The 20,489-nt window shown below is 37.9% G+C and overlaps 1 protein-coding gene across 8 annotated transcripts in view; it reads right to left on the bottom strand.

Annotated features, from left to right (window-relative positions):
* The window catches only part of unc-5, a 259,848-nt gene that overhangs the window by 141,097 nt on the left and 98,262 nt on the right, over positions 1–20,489 (bottom strand). For 6 of the 8 annotated variants that reach the window (XR_010950898.1, XM_067773164.1, XM_067773170.1 and 3 more), the window contains exons 2-3: positions 2,811–3,436; positions 2,529–2,745 (exon numbers count right to left, since the gene is read on the bottom strand). Coding sequence is in view for 7 of the 8 variants with exons in the window: in XM_067773164.1 (XP_067629265.1) it covers positions 2,529–2,745; positions 2,811–3,392 (799 nt within the window). In the remaining variant the exon portion in view is untranslated. The remainder of the gene's footprint in view (positions 1–2,528; positions 2,746–2,810; positions 3,437–20,489) is intronic. The other 2 variants (XM_067773166.1, XM_067773168.1) reach the window with 1 other exon arrangement.

Raw genomic sequence — 20,489 nt, 5'->3', positions numbered from 1 at the left:
GGCTACCAGTATATGTTGCTGGTAATATGATCATTCTACCGATTTCATTCACATTTCCATCGTTATTCACTGCATCCCGTAAGTGAATGCATTCCTCGGACCGTAACTTAGTCTGGTTGAATTTGACATAGTTTAAGCGCTCGGTCTCAATTTTTGCATACATATCCACGACAAATTAGTGGAGCAATCTTCTGCATTTCAGAATGTGAGATTCTTCATTTTCACGAATCATTAATCGATATGAATAATAATTCATAGAGCTAACCTTTTTATTCGTTTCTGCGCCTAAATTAAAAAAAATCACATTTGTGAGATTATTATTATCCATAAATGTTAAATTCCAATTAGAATTAGTAATTGATTCAATTGGTTTATATTCTCTAATTCATTAAACAATTAGAAATAGTTCAACTAATTCCCATTATATAATTGAAATTTTTTTTCTAATGGTAAATCTAATTGCAATTAGTTGCCATTAGCAAAAAAAATTGGTTTACCTTTACAATTAGGAATCTAATTGACTTCTGCTAATGCAATTAGATATTCAATTAGCTCGAATTAGAATCAATTATTTATATTTATTTACATCATTATTCGTTCACTTCAATCATTCTTTGAAAAAAATGTATCTTTATCAAAATAATTGATTCTAATTCGAGCTAATTGAATATCTAATTGCATTAGCAGAAGTCAATTAAATTTCTAATTGTAAAAGTAAAACAATTTTTTTGCTAATGGCAACTAATTGCAATTAGATTTACCATTAGAAAAAAATTTCAATTATCTATTGGGAATTAGTGGAACTATTTCTAATTGTTTAATGAATTAGAGAATTTCGCAAATGAAGGTTAATTAGCAAACATTAGCATTATCTAATCATTACTTAACATCTATGTTATTATCATATGTGAATATTGATGTGTAAACATCTTTGCTCACGGTATGGGGGAATTTGGAATGTGAGATGTAAGATGTAAGATGTACGATGTAAGGTATGGGTGAGTATGGGTATGTATATGGAGGATGGTATGGATATGGGGGATGTAAGATGTATGATGTAAGATGTAAGATGTTAGATGTAAGATGTACAATGTCGGGTATGGATGGGTACGGGTAATAATGTCGACAACGATTTTGATATCGATTTCGATAGCGATAACGATTTCAATATCGATAGCGATTTCGATATCGATAACGATATCGGTAACGTGGGATTCAAGGGGTTGTGTAGCGCAATATATAGCTTCTCCAACCCAATTGTCAACCTCACCTTCGAGCGGCGAATCCCGTTTCACTAACAGACGAGGCTCTGGCGACCCCAAGCTCTTCATGGAACTTGGGGGTGGGGAGGGAGGGATGGCCTGAAGGTTTCAATGTGGCCATATAAATCGTTCCCGAGATGGTCGGGCCAGCACCTTAATGGTGCTGTGTTACCGGAGCGTATCGGATCTGTATCCGACAAAGGATCATCACATCGATAACACTCCCCAAAGCCTTCGGGGAGTAACCTAATCGCTACAACAACAACAACAACATATCGGTAACGTTTCGATAATGATATCGAAAATGATTTCGATATTGATACCGACAACTATTTCGATAACGATAGCGATTTCGATATCGATAATGACCTTTCTCCTGAAATATAAGTTCTACCACTTCTAGCACGCAAACTTAAAAATAGGTGGTAGATCTACCACTTTAGTGGTAGAAGTCCGAACACTGCTCACAGTTGAACTGCATACAAATTAACGGAACAGAAGCGTCGTTTGTATAACAAATACAAAACAGTAGAAATGTTCAGCCAGCAACGAAATGTGACATACGTCACCTAGAGAAAAATGACCACTCATCAGCACAGCTTCCTTTTGATACCCATATTGAAGTACTCATTAATAGCTTCCATTTGATACCCATAATGTAAAAACACATCCTAAGGTTATTCTGATCCACGTTTGGGGCAATATCTCGAGACCCTAGTCACTCAGATGTATGAAAATTACCCTCTGCTAAAGAACTCATCAACAGCTTTCATTTGATATCCATATTGTATAAACACATTCTACGGGTATCTGGGTCCACGTTTTGGCCTATATCTCGAGACCCTAGTCACCTAGGGGTACAAAAAGTATCCCATATTAAAGTACTCATCAGAAGCTTCCATTTGATACCCATATTATACAAACACATCGTAGGGTTATCCGGGCCCACGTTTTGACTTATATCTCAAGACGCTAGAAATTTTTTAAAACTTTTTTTTGCTAAAAACCTTCCCCTATTTGATCCCTATAATATGAAAAAAGAACGAATAACATTGGCCTCGTATCGGCCCCAAAACATGGACAGGAACGAACATCATTTCATTTTTATATATATAGATGTTGCGTGTTTACAGTATTATACACATAATTTTTTAAATAAAATTATAGATTTTCAAACAATTTGTCGGATTGTTTTTTATTTCTATGTTGCTAAGAGCTTTACGAAAAATGGAAGGCCACTATTGAAATAGGTTTTAATCAACTTACATGCAATGCTTATAGTAGCCGCTTGACTTTTGGCAACACCACGGGAAGACCATGCATGACATTCACATTTAAAGGGTCCTTTACCAAAATATTCATCAACCAAATCCCGATGTATGGTAGCTGTTACTTCTTCAACATGAACGCCAGTATGAGGATCGACATGTTTGTCATGAGTTGATGGAGGAGGTTGAGAGCTGCCGCTGCACTTGAAATGTAACTAATAAATTGAAATATACAACTTTTCAGCACGGTGTTTATTTGAAAAATATTCACAGCATTTACCTGAAGAGCATGTGCAGCTTTACATTTAAGAATAGCTGGTCGATTCTTAATAACAAAAACATTTTCTGGTTCTGTTAGAAATATCGGCAAGGCATTACCCGAATCACCTGCATTAATCTTAGACAATATAGTGCCAGATGATCGCTCCTCATATTCGACATTTTCATATTTTGGTAAATCATCACTATTATTAATGTTAATATCTTCATTCGCACGAATCTCATTGTGAGCTTCGCTTGTAGATTCAACATCAACCTTTTCTTTTCGTTGTATGGGCTCTGTTACATGTGCGGGCCTTTCGTTGCTTTGGAGTGTTAGGTCTGAATCTATTGAAAATTCTACATTGACTGGATCAATAAGGTTGTGGAAAGATCTTGCTGACTTTGATGACACTTCCACGGAATTATTTAAAGCACCATTATCTTGATTTTTTACATCTTTATTCAGTTTATTTAATAAAGGTATGCTATGATTATGTTGATCAGGAATTATGTCAGTGGTTCGCTGGAGATGTACAACAACCGCAAACTTAAATGTTAACAAGAAAGCAATAAGTATATCACACTTTCTAAGCTTTATCATTATTAATATTGTTGAAATCTACTCCGTGGATAGCCAAACCTGATCTGAAATAAATGATTGAAATTTTAAGTATTACGAACAGGTATTTTTACCTTTACCGAATACTTAATGACATTTCAAATCTATACTAATTATATAAAAAGGCGTATATGGGCACTATTTGTAACGGCTTATCTCAAGAAGTACCAAACCGATTTTAATGAATTTTTTTTTTAAAGAAAGTATTGGCGCAAATGAACACCCTGCGCTTTTTGTTTTTTCCATTTTCACAAACTAAAGCCCTTTATTTTTAGGATAAAGTTTATGAAAACCCCCAAATAATGCAAGCATAAGACTTTTCGATGGCCAAACCCAAGCTACAGCGGGCCAACAAAAACAACTTTGTGTTTGTAAAGAGATACATATACTCACAGCCAAAGAGTGTGGCATTTCGCTCTAGGCAAATGCACGAGTTTTTTGCTTTGTTATTATTTTGCGACAACCACTGAAAATCAGAACAGTCTATTCCGTACAAAACAACACATATGTACTTATGTATGTAGTAAAGTTGATTAGAAACACACATTATATGCGAATCCAAGATGTGATTTGCTTTGATATTGATTTGCTACAAACAAAGCAACACATATGTATGTAGCTTAAGAAAATAATAAACGCGCTCTTTCTGTCTCTTCCTCCCTTTACCTTATTTTCAATTCTGATATTTATTAGCGAAGTATGATGCTTTTTGGAACAAACGGGAGAGTTAAAATGAAAGGTTGCGAGCATTGAACAACAGGCAAAGGGCGATTGGTCTGAAGTCAGCATTTTACTACAGACCACATCTGAATTATATGGAAAATTCTCCACTTTTCATTGGCCGCATAAGTGAAATTTGCATTTTTTGTAAGGCTAGGAAGTGGGCAAATGAAACACCAGGTATGTGCTGTAGTAAGTCGGGTCAAATTAAGTGATATCGGTAAGTCTCCGCCAGCAATCAAAGCGCTGCTTACAGGAGAGCATACGTCGTCCAGTCATTTTAAACAAAACATAAGAAATTACAATGGTTGTTTCGCTATGACTTCGTCTGGCGGTAATGAAATTAGAGAAGGTAATTTCATGCCAACTTTCAAAATATATGGACAGTTTATTACCACCGCCCAACATGGTTCCAAAATTTTTACAAATATATTTTTCTTCCCAAGAGGAGCAGCTTTCGTTGCGCCAAAATGCTCCACCAACTCTTCAAAGAGATATTTTGAAATTGATTCAAGAAATTCTGCTCCGACAATCGCCCTGTTAATGAACACCGTGGTAAATATAATGCCCCGACTACAGGCGAGGTCGCAGTCTTGATAGTTGACGGAAATTCTGGTCCCCGCCATATTGTGCTACCCTCCCACGATAACACTGGCCATCGTGTGTCAGAAATTCATCCTTCATAGGACCCCTTGCAACCCAATCATATTTTTAAATGATGAGGGCGGTTACAGCATAAATATGTATACCTCAAACTTCTCCAAGCAGTGGGGCATCTAACCCACAAAAAACAGTTTCATGTATACAATTTTATGCATATAAAATTATGATTAGAGAAAATAGCTTTAATGCGCTTCATAGATATGGATATCTCTTTAACCGATACTGTGTGGACATAGCTGCTAAACTGATGGCCAAAAGGTTGAACTTTATAAGAGCACACCAAAAGACGTTACGTGCAAATAGTTATATACATCTCAGGGATGCTGTTAACGAAGATTGCAATCCTGAAAATATTGCTCAGTTAGTAATTTTGCCGTCTTCATTTACTGGATCGCCTCGATATTTGCATGAACGTACACAAGAAGCCCTCTAATATGTCCGTCATTATGGAAGCCCTGACTTATTTATAACATTCACATGCAATCCAGTGGAGTGAAATCAAAAACGAATTGTTTCTTAATCAACGACCAAGTGGACGCTATGACATTGTGTCAAGAGTATTCCATATCAAACTACACCAACTCATGAGTTTAATTACAAAACAAGATATTTTTGGAAAAGTTAGATGGCATATGTTTACTGTTGAATGGCGAGGTTTACCTTACGCGCATATGTATTTTAATTTAGCTAATAGATAAAATTCTTCCCGATGACATGGATCGCATTACATCAGCGGAAATTCCAAATAAAGACGAAGATCCGATGTTGTATGAAATAATTACTAAAAATATGACCCATGGCCCATGTGGGGTTGATAATTTATCATCGCCCTGCATGTTGAATGGACGATGCTCAAAACGATACCCACGGTAGCTCCAACAGCATACGCAGACCGGGGAAGATGGATATCCAAAATATAGGCGAAGGTCTTCAGCGGACGGTGGCTATACCCATGTACTTTCTAATGGGACAACGTCGACAACCGATGGATCGTTCCATATTGCTCCGTTCTTTCCAGATGTTTCTCCGCTCACATAAATGTAGAGTACTGTACACTAAGTGATACTCACACCACTAACCTGATGCTAAGTAAATGAAGCCACAACAACAATAAAACAGACAGTCATTTGTATCTACATAAACGAATCAATCATTATGTCTACACATATGTACGTACACGCAGCGGAGAGAGACGCACAAACACATGCACATATCTTATCTGAGATGCTCCCAAAAGTAGGCAATCATCTGTGGAAGGATCACTCACATATACACGCGCATATGGGAAGCTATAACGTGCATCTGTAGTTATGTTATAGCTGGTAATTTTATAGCTGGTAGCAAATTCTAGAAATAGAAACGCCTAGAAATGTGTCAACGAGGAAACCAAAAAGTATAAAAGCAGCAGCAGCTGAGGCGCAACGAATCAGTTTGATTTAAGCACGATATCTGTTGAGTAGTAGAAGTACTTATAAAGGCTATTTTGCATTATTGAATAGTGGAATTATTTATTCAACAATTTAGTGATTCGAACGTTAGTAGAAGGTTGCAAATAAGAGGAATTGCCCTAAATTCGTCACAATTGGTATCAGAAGAGGAATTGTTGCATAAATTCCGAATATTTCGAATACAACTTGGACATGGCAAAGTTAAGTGAAGAGTTGGAGAGCCGTGCATCGAATACAACAGGCAATAAACTCGAACTTCAGGCAAGACTACGGGAGGCAATGGAAGCAAAAGGAATTAACGTGGAAGAGTATGTCTTTCATCTTGATGGCGACGCGACAACAACAAAAATTTAACACGATTTTGGCTGCAATATCTGCACAAACATCGACAGTAACATCCAAGATGGAAGCACAGGAGAAACACACAACAGAAATGTCATCACAAATATCCACAAATATGTCAGCACAGCTCGAAGAGCAGAAGACATATATCGCATCCCAACTGGAATCAAAGGAGGCACGTATTTCAGAAATGACGTCGCAAGTGTCATCTCAACTGGAAGACCAAAAGACATATATGGCATCTCAATTGGAAGCGCAAGAGGCACGTATATCTGAAATGTCGGCAGAAATTTTGGAACAGGTATCATCAAAACCGGAAGCACAGGATGCAAAAATGGCTCAATTTCAGGCAGAAGTAGATGATTTAAAAGGTCGCATGGAGCAGTTACAACTAAATCACCTAGCTGTTTCAGCAAGCAATCCAAAGGTAAAAGCACCATCCTTTGACGGTTCTGTTCCTTTCAAGGTCTTTAAGCTACAGTTTGACAAGCCCGCAGCAGTGAACAACTGGAATGCTGAAGATAAAGTTGCAGCTCTATTCGTAGCATTAAGGGGGCCAGCAGCCGAAATCCTACAGACGATTCCCGAAGGAGAGCGGAACAACTATGAAGCATTGATGGTCGCTGTCGAGAGACGTTATGTAAGCGAGCATAGAAAACAGATATACCAAATTGAGTTTGCAAAATCGTTACCAAAAAGCTAATGAGAGTTTGCTTCGGATGTTGAAAGGTTGGCTCATTTGGCAAATGCGGAGGCACCCGTGGAGTACACCGAGAGGGTAAAAATTCAGCGTTTTATAAATGGCATACGGGACGTAGAAACGAAGCGAGCGACATATGCAAACCCAAAACCTACATTCGCAGAAACGGTATCACATGCTCTGATTCAGGAAACAGCGTCGGTTCTGTGTAAGCCAGTTTTCAAAGCACGCCGTGTGGAAGTAGAAAGGCCAGAGTGGGTAGACGCAATTTTGGAAGCTTTAAAAGGAACGCAACAGAAGAATAATGGTGCAATCAAATGTTTTAATTCAATTCAATTTAATTTATTTAACAATTTGTACAAGTAAGACTATTGTCTCTTAAAGTACATCAACATTTGGAAATAAAACTAGTACGTATATATATGTTAAAATACGATTACAAAATAATAATAATAAATTACTTAACTATACAAGTTTTTTTTTTTTTTGTTTTAAGTGAGCTATGACAGCAAAAGAAAGGAGAAGAAAAATTATATTAATGATAGTAGAGATGTATTTATGTATTGTATGGATAGATTGACTATATAGATAATTTAATACAATATTAATAAAATGAAGTTGTGGGAAACAGATATATACTTTTTCCTGCTATTGCAAATATTCAAATAATTCCAATTTAAAGCGTCTACTATTGCGTTCATTTTTAATTTTATTTGGTAATGAGTTCCAAAGTTTTACAGCACTAACAAAGAATATTCTAGATGATGTGAGATATCTATACCATGGAACAATAAGATTGCAAGTTCTGTCTGATCGAGAGAAACTTAGATTTCTAAAAAGATAATCAGGCTGCCTTCTATGAATTAGTTCATTTAAGAAGACCAAATTGCGGTAATTTAAAAAATTTACAAGGCTGCCATTAAGGATTTTGATGGAGAACTCCGATATATGGTCAAATTTTCGTTTGGAAAAAATATATCTAGCACAGTTATTTAAAGCAAGTTGCAACTTTCTCTGTGACTCACAATCAATATTGCTGAATACGGTCGCCCCAAATGATATCAGTGGAACTATAAGAGTTTTCACCAGCTTTAATTTAACATTGATTGGCACAAAGTCCGCAGTGTACCACAACTTTCTTAATACAAAGTATATTTTGCTCAAAATATAGTTTATATGGTCCTTGCACCCAAGATAAGAATTTAATTTAAACCCAAGACTAGTAACAACAGGCTCATAACTGATTGACGTGCCTTGAAAGGAAAGTGATGGCAATGTTTCAACCAATTGCCAGGAATATATAAAACATGTGGCCTTTGTCTTGGACGCGTTAAAATTTATTTTGTTATCATTTGCCCAGGAAGAGATGCTTTCAAGGTCTTCATTCATCCTGAAAACTAAGTCCTCTGATAAACCAATCGGGCGAGATAAATATACCTGAGCGTCATCAGCATATAAGTGTATCGATACACTCCTGCAGAAATAAGTCATATCATTAATAAACATCGTAAACAAGATCGGACCAAGTATTGATCGCTGTGGCACCCCCGAATCAAGACGCTTCATTTCCAAGCAACTGTTGCCGACCACTACTTTCTGCCACAGATTACGTAGATAGTTTTCTAGCAACCTCACAGCACATGATCCACTGTATCGAAAGCTTTGGAAAAATCTAAAAGCACCAGAACAGTTAAATCACCTCGGTCATACGCTGGACGAATGTCTTCAATAATTTTAAGCAAGGCGGTATTGCAACTATGGAATGCTCTGTAACCAGACTGATTTTCACTTAGGAGTCCATTGGCATTAACCCAGCAAACACAGTTTCTAACGTCCCAGCAGACACAGTTTCTAACGTTAGAGAAATATTGAAATTTTACATTAGAATTCTAATGTAGTTCTCTAATGTATTTCGATTCGAAAACTAGGTTAGAGAACTAGGTTAGAATTCCACTGTGAAACGATTCGAATAACACTATAAATGCGATGTTATGATCATTGTCACAGTTATCGATTATTTGCACGACATAATCACTCATCCTTAGTGTTATACAAACAAGATAAAAATTGTAAAAAGTTGTGTGTAATATTATAAGTTGCGAAATAAGTTTTTTTTATTTATAATAATAAACACTAGTAAGTGAAAATTAATCAAAAAAAGTTAAAAAAGGAAAGCGAGCAGATTATTGAAGTGCTATTTGATGAAGAAAACGCTTCCTCATCCGTACCTCAAACCTACGCTGAGTTCAATCTTTAAGTACGGTTTTAATTTAGTATAATAGAAAAAGCCTTTGAAATATGTTCATTCTTAATACATAAGCTTATAACCAAATAAAAGTACTTGATATAATGAAACAATGAAAATTCCGCTGATTTTAAATATTTGAACTTAATTGCGCATCACTTCAAAATTCTCATTAGAAACTCATTAGAAATTGACGTTAGAATTCGATTAGAATTCTAACCCTTTTCTCGATATCGAGAACGAAGTCCCCTTTTTGTCGAGAATGCTATAATTCGCGACAGTTTCGCAAATCGTCTTCTAACCTTCTACCTTAGATAATTACATTAGAATTCGATTCGTCTTCTAATCGTTTTCTAACCTAAATGTTTGTTGGGGTTAGAGAAATATTGTAGTTTTACATTAGAATTCTAATGTAGTTCTCTAATGCATTTCGAATCGAAAACTAGGTTATAGAACTCGATTAGAATTCGACTGTGAAACGATTCGAAAAACACTAGAAATGCGATGTTATGATTATTGTCACAGTTATCGATTATTTGCACGATATTATCAGTCACAGTGTTATACAAAAAAAAATAAAACTAGTGAAAAGTTGTGTGGAAATATTATAAGCTGAGAAATAAGTTTTTTTTATTTATAATAATAAATACTAGTAAGTGAAAATGAATCCAAGAAAGTTAAAAAGGGAAAGCGAGCCGATTATTGAAGGGCTATTTGAATGGCATGAAGAAAACTCTTCCTCATCCGTACCTCAAACCAATGCCGAGCTCAATCCTGAGGAAATAATAATATATTTTATTATAATTTATAAGCTTATAACCAAATAAAAGTATCTGATATAATGAAACAATGAAAATTTCGCTAATTTTAAATAACTGAACTTAATTGCGCTTCACTTAAAAATTCTCATTAGAAACCCATTAGCAATTGACGTTAGAATTCGATTAGAATTCTAACCCTTTTCTCGATATCGAGAACGAAGTCCCCTTTTTGTCGAGAATGCTATAATTCGCGACAGTTTCGCAAACCGTCCTCTAACCTTCTATCTTAGAGAAATACATTAGAATTCGATTCGTCTTCTAATCGTTTTCTGACCTAAATGTTTGTTGGGAAGGTACTCTGTGATTTTTGACAATACTGGCAATATGATGATCGGGCGAAAATCTGTCAACAATGTAGCCGACGGTTTCTTAGCAACTGGAATGACTTTCGCTATCTTCCACGAGCTGGGAAAGGCTGATTTTGTTATAGAAAGTTGATAATATGAGTCAGCGTTGGGGCTATGCTCTGGATTACTAATTTCAAAAACTTTAGACTGATACCATCATTTCCAACTGCATTAGATTTAACTCATACATCTTAATACATCGTCTTCTGTAACTTCACTAAACTGAAATAAATTTACTTGTTTATAAACCAATGTTTCATTTATTTTAAAGTCCACATTATTCTGGAAGTTGGGCCACATGAAAGTTGGGCCAGTTGCGAGAACAAATCATCCATCTCAAATAATTTGCTAGGGTTGTACGCACATATGATTAAACATTTATTATAACTACTACCAACTTCCATAATAATGTACTCCACTGGATCATTCAAACTTGATTTAAAAATTATTTTTTGGGGAATTTTCGTTTTGCAATATATGGCAACACCCCCACCTCTCGCTCCAGTTTTCCTGTCATTCCTAGTCAACTTGCAACCATGCAATTCATACAAATTATCTCCAGCATCTTCTTTTTAAGTGTGGAAAGCCAGGGCACGTCATTGCAGCACCGGCCCTGGTAGTTCCAACTTGGCTGGTCGTAAACGTAAAGCTGGAGGAGATAAGCAAGAGCGCGTCAGATGTAATGATCGAAAACTTGCCCAGCTATTGAATTTCCTGTGATATCTATCTCGCAAATTGGAAGAAACTCGAGCAATCTTACCGTCAAAAGAAATGTGGATGACAAGTAGCGTGTACTGACTGTAGATACGGGCGCATCTCATTCCTTAATCCGATCTGATTTGGCTAACAGGAGAGTAAAGCCATTACCTAGAGCAAGGTTGCGTACGGTCACTGGCGAGTATAACAAGTCCGGGGAGAAGTGATCTGTGAAGTCTTAATTGGGAAGGTCATGGTTCTACACAAATTCGTTGTGGCGGAGATTGTTGATGAAGTCATATTGGGAGTGGATTTCTTGGTTGACCATGACATCAAGATCGATATGCAGAGAAGGGTGATGCGTTATAAGAACCAGGATGTGCCATTTAACTTCAGTTTGGAGAAAGGGTTCAGCAGTAAGCGAGTGCTGGTGGAGAAGACTCGACAAAGACCACGAAAGTCAAAGGTAAAGGTTGATGGTACGAATGGGCCACATAAAGCGAAATCAAAAGTAGAAACACTGGCATTGACAAAACCAAATAAACACACTAAAACGAAGGAAACAATTTCCCAGAAGGAATGCGAGGGTATTTTCAAGCCAGGGCGCACTACTATTGTGAAACGTGAGAACGATACTGATTATGCGAAGCCAATCCGTCAACCGCAAGCTCTGCGAAGTAGTTCATTGGCCAAAGAACAGAGTGTGAGGGAACGGCCCAGGGTAATAAGTACTAGGATGAAACACAGGTACGAAAAGAACAATAATTTGGAAGGTTTTCGGGAGGGAGATTTGGTACTGCTATACAACCGTCACCGGCGGAAAGGTGTTCCATCCAAATTTTGGTGCAGTTGGGAAAGCCCGTGCAGAGTTGTGAATAGGATCAGTGATGTCATCTACCTCATACAAACAATTGGAAACCACGAAATAGAAGGGTGGTTCAATTGGAGAGTCTAGCAGCGGTTAGATCGAGAGATTTGTCTGATCGGGACGATCAGACTTAGGTGGAGGGCAGTGTGACGAATATTAGTGACACTAAGTGATACTCACATGACTAGTCTGATGCTAAGTAAATGAAGCCACAACAACAATAAAGCAGACAGTCACTTCTATCTACATAAACGAATCGCGTACGGACGTGTTTCACTCGAGCTCTGTGTTTATTTTGATTCTCGTTTTTAATCTACTTTATAATTTGTCTAATACAAATATAGTTTTTGTGACAACAAAAGAAAGAAAATTATTACAATCATTACATTTAAGTTAAACAAATAAATAAATATAAATAATTAATATAATAATAATAAAACAATTTGTGCTCTACAGAAACCTATAAATAATCAATTTGTTTTGACAGTTTGGTCTGTCTTCGTTTCCTACACAAACAATATGACTTGCTTCTGTGGACAAAGAGTTGAATGCGCGCAAACCAGTGTGCAGTGCGAGAGGTGTAAGGAGGTGTTTCACCTGCAGTGTGTTGTTGGCACTTTGGCTGCTGATTTGACTTACTTTAAAAATGCCGATGGAATTTATTTTTGTGGCGATTGTGCTGTCGTTCATCGTGAGGCTGAAATGTCTTCGCTGTACAACAACGACAACAACAGCGTCAATATCAATAATAATAATTTGCAAGTCAACGGTAGTACCAACAACATCAATAATAATAACGAGCATTCTAACGCCAACTGCATCAACAATAATAGTGAGCAAATGAGTCAAACAGCGACAGCTAATACACTTGCTGCTCTTCTTAAAGATAACGCGAGTATTAATACTCTTATCACTGATCTAGAATCAGTTAACGACAACCTGCTGAAAAAAATGGATAGCATGCTTGATTGTTTTTCCTACTACACCGAAGTATAGCACAGAAAGACGAATTGATAACTGCGCTGGCAAGTGAGGTCAAAGGACTTCAGGTCTTACTTACTGGTATTCTAAAGGAAGCAAATTTAAAAAATCCACCCCCAAACAAAAGCAATAACATGTCTGCTGCGTGCAATGCTTTTATGCCATCATCGCCTTCCATTTTCTCGTCTATTGCCTCGGCGTCGGCATCTGCATCACATACTCTTCCTACTGTGCCGTATATTTCTGATAACTCTGCGGTCGATCTTCTCTCTGGCGCTTCTACCTTGACTCCGATCTCTCAACATTCTAATAATATAGAAGAGGCAACTGTTGTTAATTTGCATACCACCAAAGCACCTCAACAGTCTGATGGTAAGCAAAATAATCATATTACTGCGCGTCACATTAATGGTGTCAATTTTAATAATCATGTGGTTGGTCGAAATGCTTCAACAGAGCTAGAAGTAGCCGTAATTAGAAAATGGGTGCGTCTATCTTCGTTTAAACCATCGGTATCTGAAGATACGATTGTTGATTATGAAAAAAAGCACCCTGGTATCGATGATCAATTTATTTCTTGCTACAAATTAGTTAAGAAAGACACCCCACTTCAGAGTCTACGGAAGATTAATTTTAAACTGGGCGTGTCTCCCGACTTCTACAGTCTGCTTTTAGATCCCAACCTATGGCCAACTGGGATAAACGTCCAGCCATTTCGTAACGTCCCAAGGAACTGAAGTGACCGACTTAAATAACAGCGTAGTTAATATTCCTTGTCTTTCTGATTATAATAATATTGATAATCTTAAACTTCTTAAAATTTATTACCAAAATATCTATGGAATGCGTACTAAGGCTAAAGAAGTATTTTTATTCACGTCTCGGTGTAGGTTCGATGTTTTTGTGCTAGTTGAAACATGGTTAACTAGTGACTTTTTTGATGCAGAGTTTTTTGATCCGAATATTTTTCATATTTATCGTAAGGATAGAGATACGCAAAAAACAGGCTGTAGTAGGGGTGGGGGTGTCTTAATTGCGGTAAAACGTGCGTTTAGGTCGTCAGTCGTCGCTCTTGGAAACGCAGATTCGCTTTTAGATCAACTGTGTGTCAGCATCTTCTGCACCTTTGGTAGCTTGTTGATCTGCGTATCTTACATTCCGCCAAACAGTTCTGAACACCTATATGCACTCCATATCAATAACATTTTACGTATCTATGAAAACCACGAAGATGACCACTTCTGCCTACTGGGTGATTTTAACTTCAACAAGATCGTTTGGTCCTGCTTATGCTAGCCTTCCACATGAGATCCATGTTCTAGATAGTCTTTCCAGCACTAATCTATCCCAAATTAACTATATAGTGTAATTTCCCTATCTGTAAACCTGATATGCACCATGTGCCGCTCTTTTTATCCCTTCAGTTTTGTACATTTCCTACAATCTACACATTCGATTCCCAACCTTTAAACTTCAGAAATGCTGATTACGGTTCTTTAAATGCAATCTTCAACGAAATTGATTGGAGCTCTATTTTTCTTTCGCGTAACGTTGCTGAGTGCTATGAGATGTTTTTTGAACAAATTTACTTGGTCTTAAACTCTAACCTAAATCTGATCCCTCCTCGGAGACATAAGTTACCTTGGTATACGAGAAGGCTTAAAAGACTGAAGAACAAACGAAATAAATATTATAAACTTTTCATGTCCACAAATGATTTTAGCTTCAGAGAAAAGTATATCAGCCTTAGTAAAGAATTCAATGAACTTGATAAAACTCTCTATTATATATCTCGCTACGAGGATGAGTTAAAGTCCAATCCCAAAGCATTCTGGAACTTCATCAGTTCTAAGAAAGGATGCTCGAATATTCCTAGCTGTATGACTCTGGATGGTCTTTCCTCCTCTTCTCTGCATGACAGCGTAACTCTCTTCGCTGATTTTTTCAAGCCCAATTGATAAATGATGCTGGCGTTGGCACTTAAAATTATTACGGTGATTATCTTGGTTCGCATTGCGTTGATTTTGGAGCACTTTGCATCACTGACTTGGATATACAGAATGGTATCTCTGCTTTAAAACTGTCTTATAAAAATGATTCCGATGACCTCACCTCTTTTTTCCTTAAGAATTGCAGCTCATCCCTAGCTTTCCCTTTATCTCACATAATTAACCTTTCCCTTTCCTCCGGTATTTTCATCGACAAATGGAAGGTGAGCTCTATTACACCCATCCACAAATTTGGTAACAAGAATGATGTCAGAAATTACCCTCCAATCTCAAAATTAACCACCTTCTCAAAACTTTTTGAAAAGGTTGTAAAAGATAAGTTATTCTTCGCAGTTAAAGAAATTATTGATCCCAACCAACATGGTTTTCTCTGTGGTCGTTCCACCGTAACCAATCTTCATCTTCAGAGTACTGTTTGTCGGCCTTTAAGAGTGGATCTCAGGTGGATACCATTTACCCCGATTTCTCTAAAGCCTTCGACACAGTCTCTCATGATATTTTATTACACAAGCTTGAGCTCCTTGGTTTCCATTCAGTCTTTCTTCTGTGGTTGCGATCCTATCTCACGAACAGAACAACGTTTGTAGAAATCGATGGTACTGCGTCTTACTCTTTTGTGGTAACCTCCGGAGTACCGCAGGGTAGTATTCTAGGCCCGCTTCTTTTTGTTCTGTTTATCAATGATATCCGGTCCTGCTTTAATCACTCGCAATTTCTTCTCTATGCTGATGACTTGAAATTTTATTCTAGAGTTACCTGCGTGGCTGACGCGCTTCGGCTTCAAAATGAACTCAACAATCTTACTGATTGGAGTCTCAAAAACAAGCTGTTGCTTAACATAAAAAAATGCTTTCACTTAACCTTGTCGCGTACGCGTAATCGTATAAATTCAACTTACTCGATTCTTAACACTCAACTGTCCTCAGCTGAGGTATTTTCTGATCTAGGCGTTCTGTTTGACTCTGGTTTTACCTTTGTCAGTCATGTGAATACAGTTATCCCTAAGGCCTTTTCGAATTTGAGCTTTTTAAAGCGTTATGCGAAAGACTTTAAAGATCCCTATACAAGAAAATCCCTTTTTACTTGTCTTGGCCGGTCTAAGTTGGAGTACGCTTCAATTATCTGAAACCCATTATATAGTTCTCATTCGGACAGAATCGAGCGTGTACAGCGTAGCTTTACTCGCTTTGCTCTCTATCCACTTCATTTCGTCGATCCCTTTCCATCCTATACTGCACGGTGTTTGCTCATAAACTTGAAATCTCTCTCTAGTAGGCACACAATCCATTCGATTATGTTCATTTTCGACATTGTTAATGGCTTAATTGATTGCGTGAATCTGCTCGATCAACTTTGCTTCAATGTCCCAAATCGCATCCTACGTTCCCACTACCCTTTCCATCTTACTACAGTTAAATCTAATTACCACTATCTCGCGCCCATTACTAGGGCTGTCAGTCAAATTAAAAATATTTACAAACCGCTTGATCTCGATTTCGCAATGCCGAGATCCCAGTTCGTCGATAAGATTACTTCATTTTATTCCTAGTACTCAATTCCAGCCAATTTAGTCAGTAAGTAATTTCTTGTACATTTCTAGTCTGTAAGATATTGTTATCATAGACCGAATAAAAAAGAATAATAATAATTATGTCTACACATATGTACGTACACGCAGCGGAGCGAGACGCACAAACACATGCATCTTATCTGAGATGCCCCCAAAAGTAGGCAATTATCTGTGGAAGTATCACTCACATATACACGCGCATATGAGAAGCTATAACGTGTATCTGTAGTTATGTTATAGCTGGTAATTTTATAGCTGGTAGTAAATTCTAGAAATAGAAATGCCTAGAAATAAGTGAACGAGGAAACCAAAAGTATAAAAGCAGCAGCAGCTGAGGCGCAACGAATCAGTTTGATTTAAGCACGCTATCTGTTGAGTAGTAGAAGTGTTATTGTGAAGTACTTTAATAAAGGCCATTTTGCATTATTGAATAGTGGAGTTATTTATTCAAGAGGTTAGTGATTCGAACGTTAGTAGAAGATTGCAAATAAGAGGAATTGCCCTAAATTCGTTACAATACATTTGAAAGTATGTCAACAAAGGTAGCTACATTTTCCGTTCAAGATAATAAGGACGAAGTGCAAAACTTTTTGAATGTCAGATATTTAAGCACATCAGAAGGTATATGGAGATTACTGGGATTTTCTATTCATGAGCGATTCCCAACGGTTGTACATCTATCTGTTCACTTAGAAAATGGACAAAGGGTTTATGGTACGGCAGGAACCACTACAAACCACATTGACAACATTTTGCCCCTTTGTTCAGTTGACGATTTTGCAAAGACTTTGCTTTACTCCGAAGTACCCGCCTATTACACTTGGACTAATACAATTACAATTAATAAGTCGCAAGGACAAGTGAAGTGTTTTCTCACGGTCAACTGTATGTCGCTATTTCAAGAACTGGTTCCCCATAGAATTTAAGTTTTCTCATGCCTGGAAATGATAATAAAACAAAGAATGTTATATTCCCGGAAGTTTTTAATTAATGAAAAAAATGGACCTTATTTTATGTATTAATTTCTTACGTTGTACAATCCAATTTCGACTGCTGAGTGGAATAGCACTCTATACAAAATTCTTTTCAAAAACGTCCTACCTCAGAATTTGACTCAAAAATTCCCTACCGCAAAATTTGATTGAAGAACGCCCTATTTCAAAATTTCTTTCATCTCGGTATAAATTCAATACATTTTGAGCAGAGATAAATTCTGAGATGGGGCATTCTTCAATCAAATTCTGAGATAGGGCGTTTTCGAAAAAAAATTCTGATGGTGGGGTCTTTTTAAGGTAAGTTTTGAGGTCGTTTTTGAAAAGCGTTTTGAAATAGAGTGATATTAGACTCATCAGTCGATTTACTTAAGTACCTAATGTTATTTGAATTGTTATCTTTTTGCGTTTTGTTTTCTCTTAAAGTTGTTCATTAATAAATCGTTTATAACGCCAACGAATTTAAACGTGTTTGCATTTCATACAACAGAGGGTATTACACTCTTAACTTCGTAACAGAAAAAATACATGACATATGTATGTGTATCTCTTCTTTTAAACTATACCCAAACAGCAAAAACTCAATAAATTTACTTTTTGCGGCGTAACGAAGTAAGCCGGGTACTTGCTAGTAAGTAATATAATGGTGGGATTTGCTTAGTCTTGCGCCCATGCATCGACAGAGGAGAAAGACGATTAGGTGAAAGACGTTTTTTATGAACGATTAGAACGCACATACGAGCGCTGCCTCCGCCATGATATAAAGTTGTGCTTGGCGACTTTAACGCCAGGGTGGGCAAAGGTTTTTTTGGCCCACATTCGGAAAGTTCAGCCTACACAATGAAACTTCTCCTAATGGACTGAGGCTGATGGACTGTGCGGTGTTCGAAACATGGTCATATCCAACACGAAGTTCATGCATAAAAAGATACATCAAGCTACATGGCTGTCCCCCGAGCGAAATACTTGCAATCAGATCGAACATGTTGTGATAGACGGACGGCATGCCTCCAGTGTTTTAGATGTGCGCCCGATCCGAGGACCTAGCATCGACTCGGACCATTAAATCGTCGCAGCCAAAATACGCACACGTCTTTGCGCGGCTAAAACCAAGGAACAAAAAACACAAGAAAAGCTAGACGTCGAAAGGCTGCAATCGCAACAGACTGCCAATTATTTCGCAACTCGACTCTCACATCTGCTCTCTGAGAGCACAACTCAGCCTGACGGAATGCAGGAGCAGTGGGAGCATATCTCCAAAGCACTTCGTACTGCCGCCGGGGAGAAAATTAGTTACCGGCGACCACGGAAAAACAAGTTGTACGATGAAGAATGCCGCGTTGCAACCGAAAAAAATACGCTGCCTACAGAGCTACGTTAAAAGCGAGCGTGACAAGAGGAATGTGTGAAAAGGGAAGCGAGACGCCTTTTCAGGAAGAAAAAAGCAGAGGCAGAAAAGCGGGAGTGCGAGGAGCTTCAGCGGCTAGCCACCAGGTATAACATCCGAAAATTTTACAAAAAAATTCGGCGACAGACCGAGGCAAACTCTTGTAAGAACGAAAACGGCGACCTTGTAACTGATGTCCAGAGAGTACTTAGATTATGGAGGGAACACTTCTCAGCTCTCCTAAATGGAGACAACGATTTACCGCACAGGGATGACAAATCCGATCCCGCAATCGATGATGATGGAATAAAAGTCCCCCACCCAATTATGACGAAGTCGGAATAGCAATAACCATTGAAAAACAAAAAAGCCGCGGGCGCTGATGGATTGTCTACGGAGCCATTCAAATACGGCGGTTCGGAGTTGGTAGACCGCATGTATCATCTTCTTTTCAAAATATGGTCGTACGAGTGCATGCCCGACGATTGGAATCTAAGTATTCTTTGCCCTGTCTACAGGAAAGGGGATACTGCAAACTGCGCCAACTATCGCGGAATCAGCCTTCTTAATATCGCATATACGGTCCTGTCAAGTGTATTGTGCCCACCGTGAATCGGCTGATTGGACCTTATCAATGCGGCTTCAGACCTGGTAAATCTACCATCGACCAGATTTTCACAATGTGACAAATCTTGGAAAAACCCCGCGAAAAAAGAATCTACACAAATCACCTCTTCGTCGTTTTTAAAGCCGCCTTCGACACAAGAAAAAGAGCTGCGTATATGCCGCTATGTCTGAATTTGGTTTCCCCGCAAAACTTATACGGCTCTGCAAAATGACGTTGAGCAACACCATCAGCTCAGTCAGCATTGGAAAGGACCTCTCCGAGCCGTTCAAAACTAATAGGGGTGACCCCGTATCTTGCGATTTCTTTAATTTGATGCTGGAGAAAATTATACTAGCTGCAGAACTTTACCGCTCTGGAACAATATTCTTGAAAACGTGCAATTGCTGGCATTTGCTGTTGACATTGATATCATCGACCTAAACACCCGCGCCGTTAGTTCTGCTTACTCCAACCTGGAAAAAGAAGCGGTAAAGATGGGTTTGATGGTGAATGAGGACAAAACGAAATACCTGCTGTCACCGAGCAAAGAGTCAGCGCACCCCAGCGGGTTAGGGGGTCAGAATATTCCCGCTGTAGGTATGCCTGTCGTAAGAGGCGACTAAAATACCAGATTCAAGGGGCTGTGTAGCGCAACCCTTCAGGTTGCCAGCGCAATATATAGC

Source organism: Eurosta solidaginis, chromosome 3 (assembly GCF_040869045.1).
Source record: "Eurosta solidaginis isolate ZX-2024a chromosome 3, ASM4086904v1, whole genome shotgun sequence".
NCBI classification, from domain to species: Eukaryota; Metazoa; Arthropoda; class Insecta; order Diptera; family Tephritidae; genus Eurosta; species Eurosta solidaginis.
Note: the sequence above shows the minus strand (reverse complement) of the source record. Positions and strands in the feature narration are given on the sequence as shown.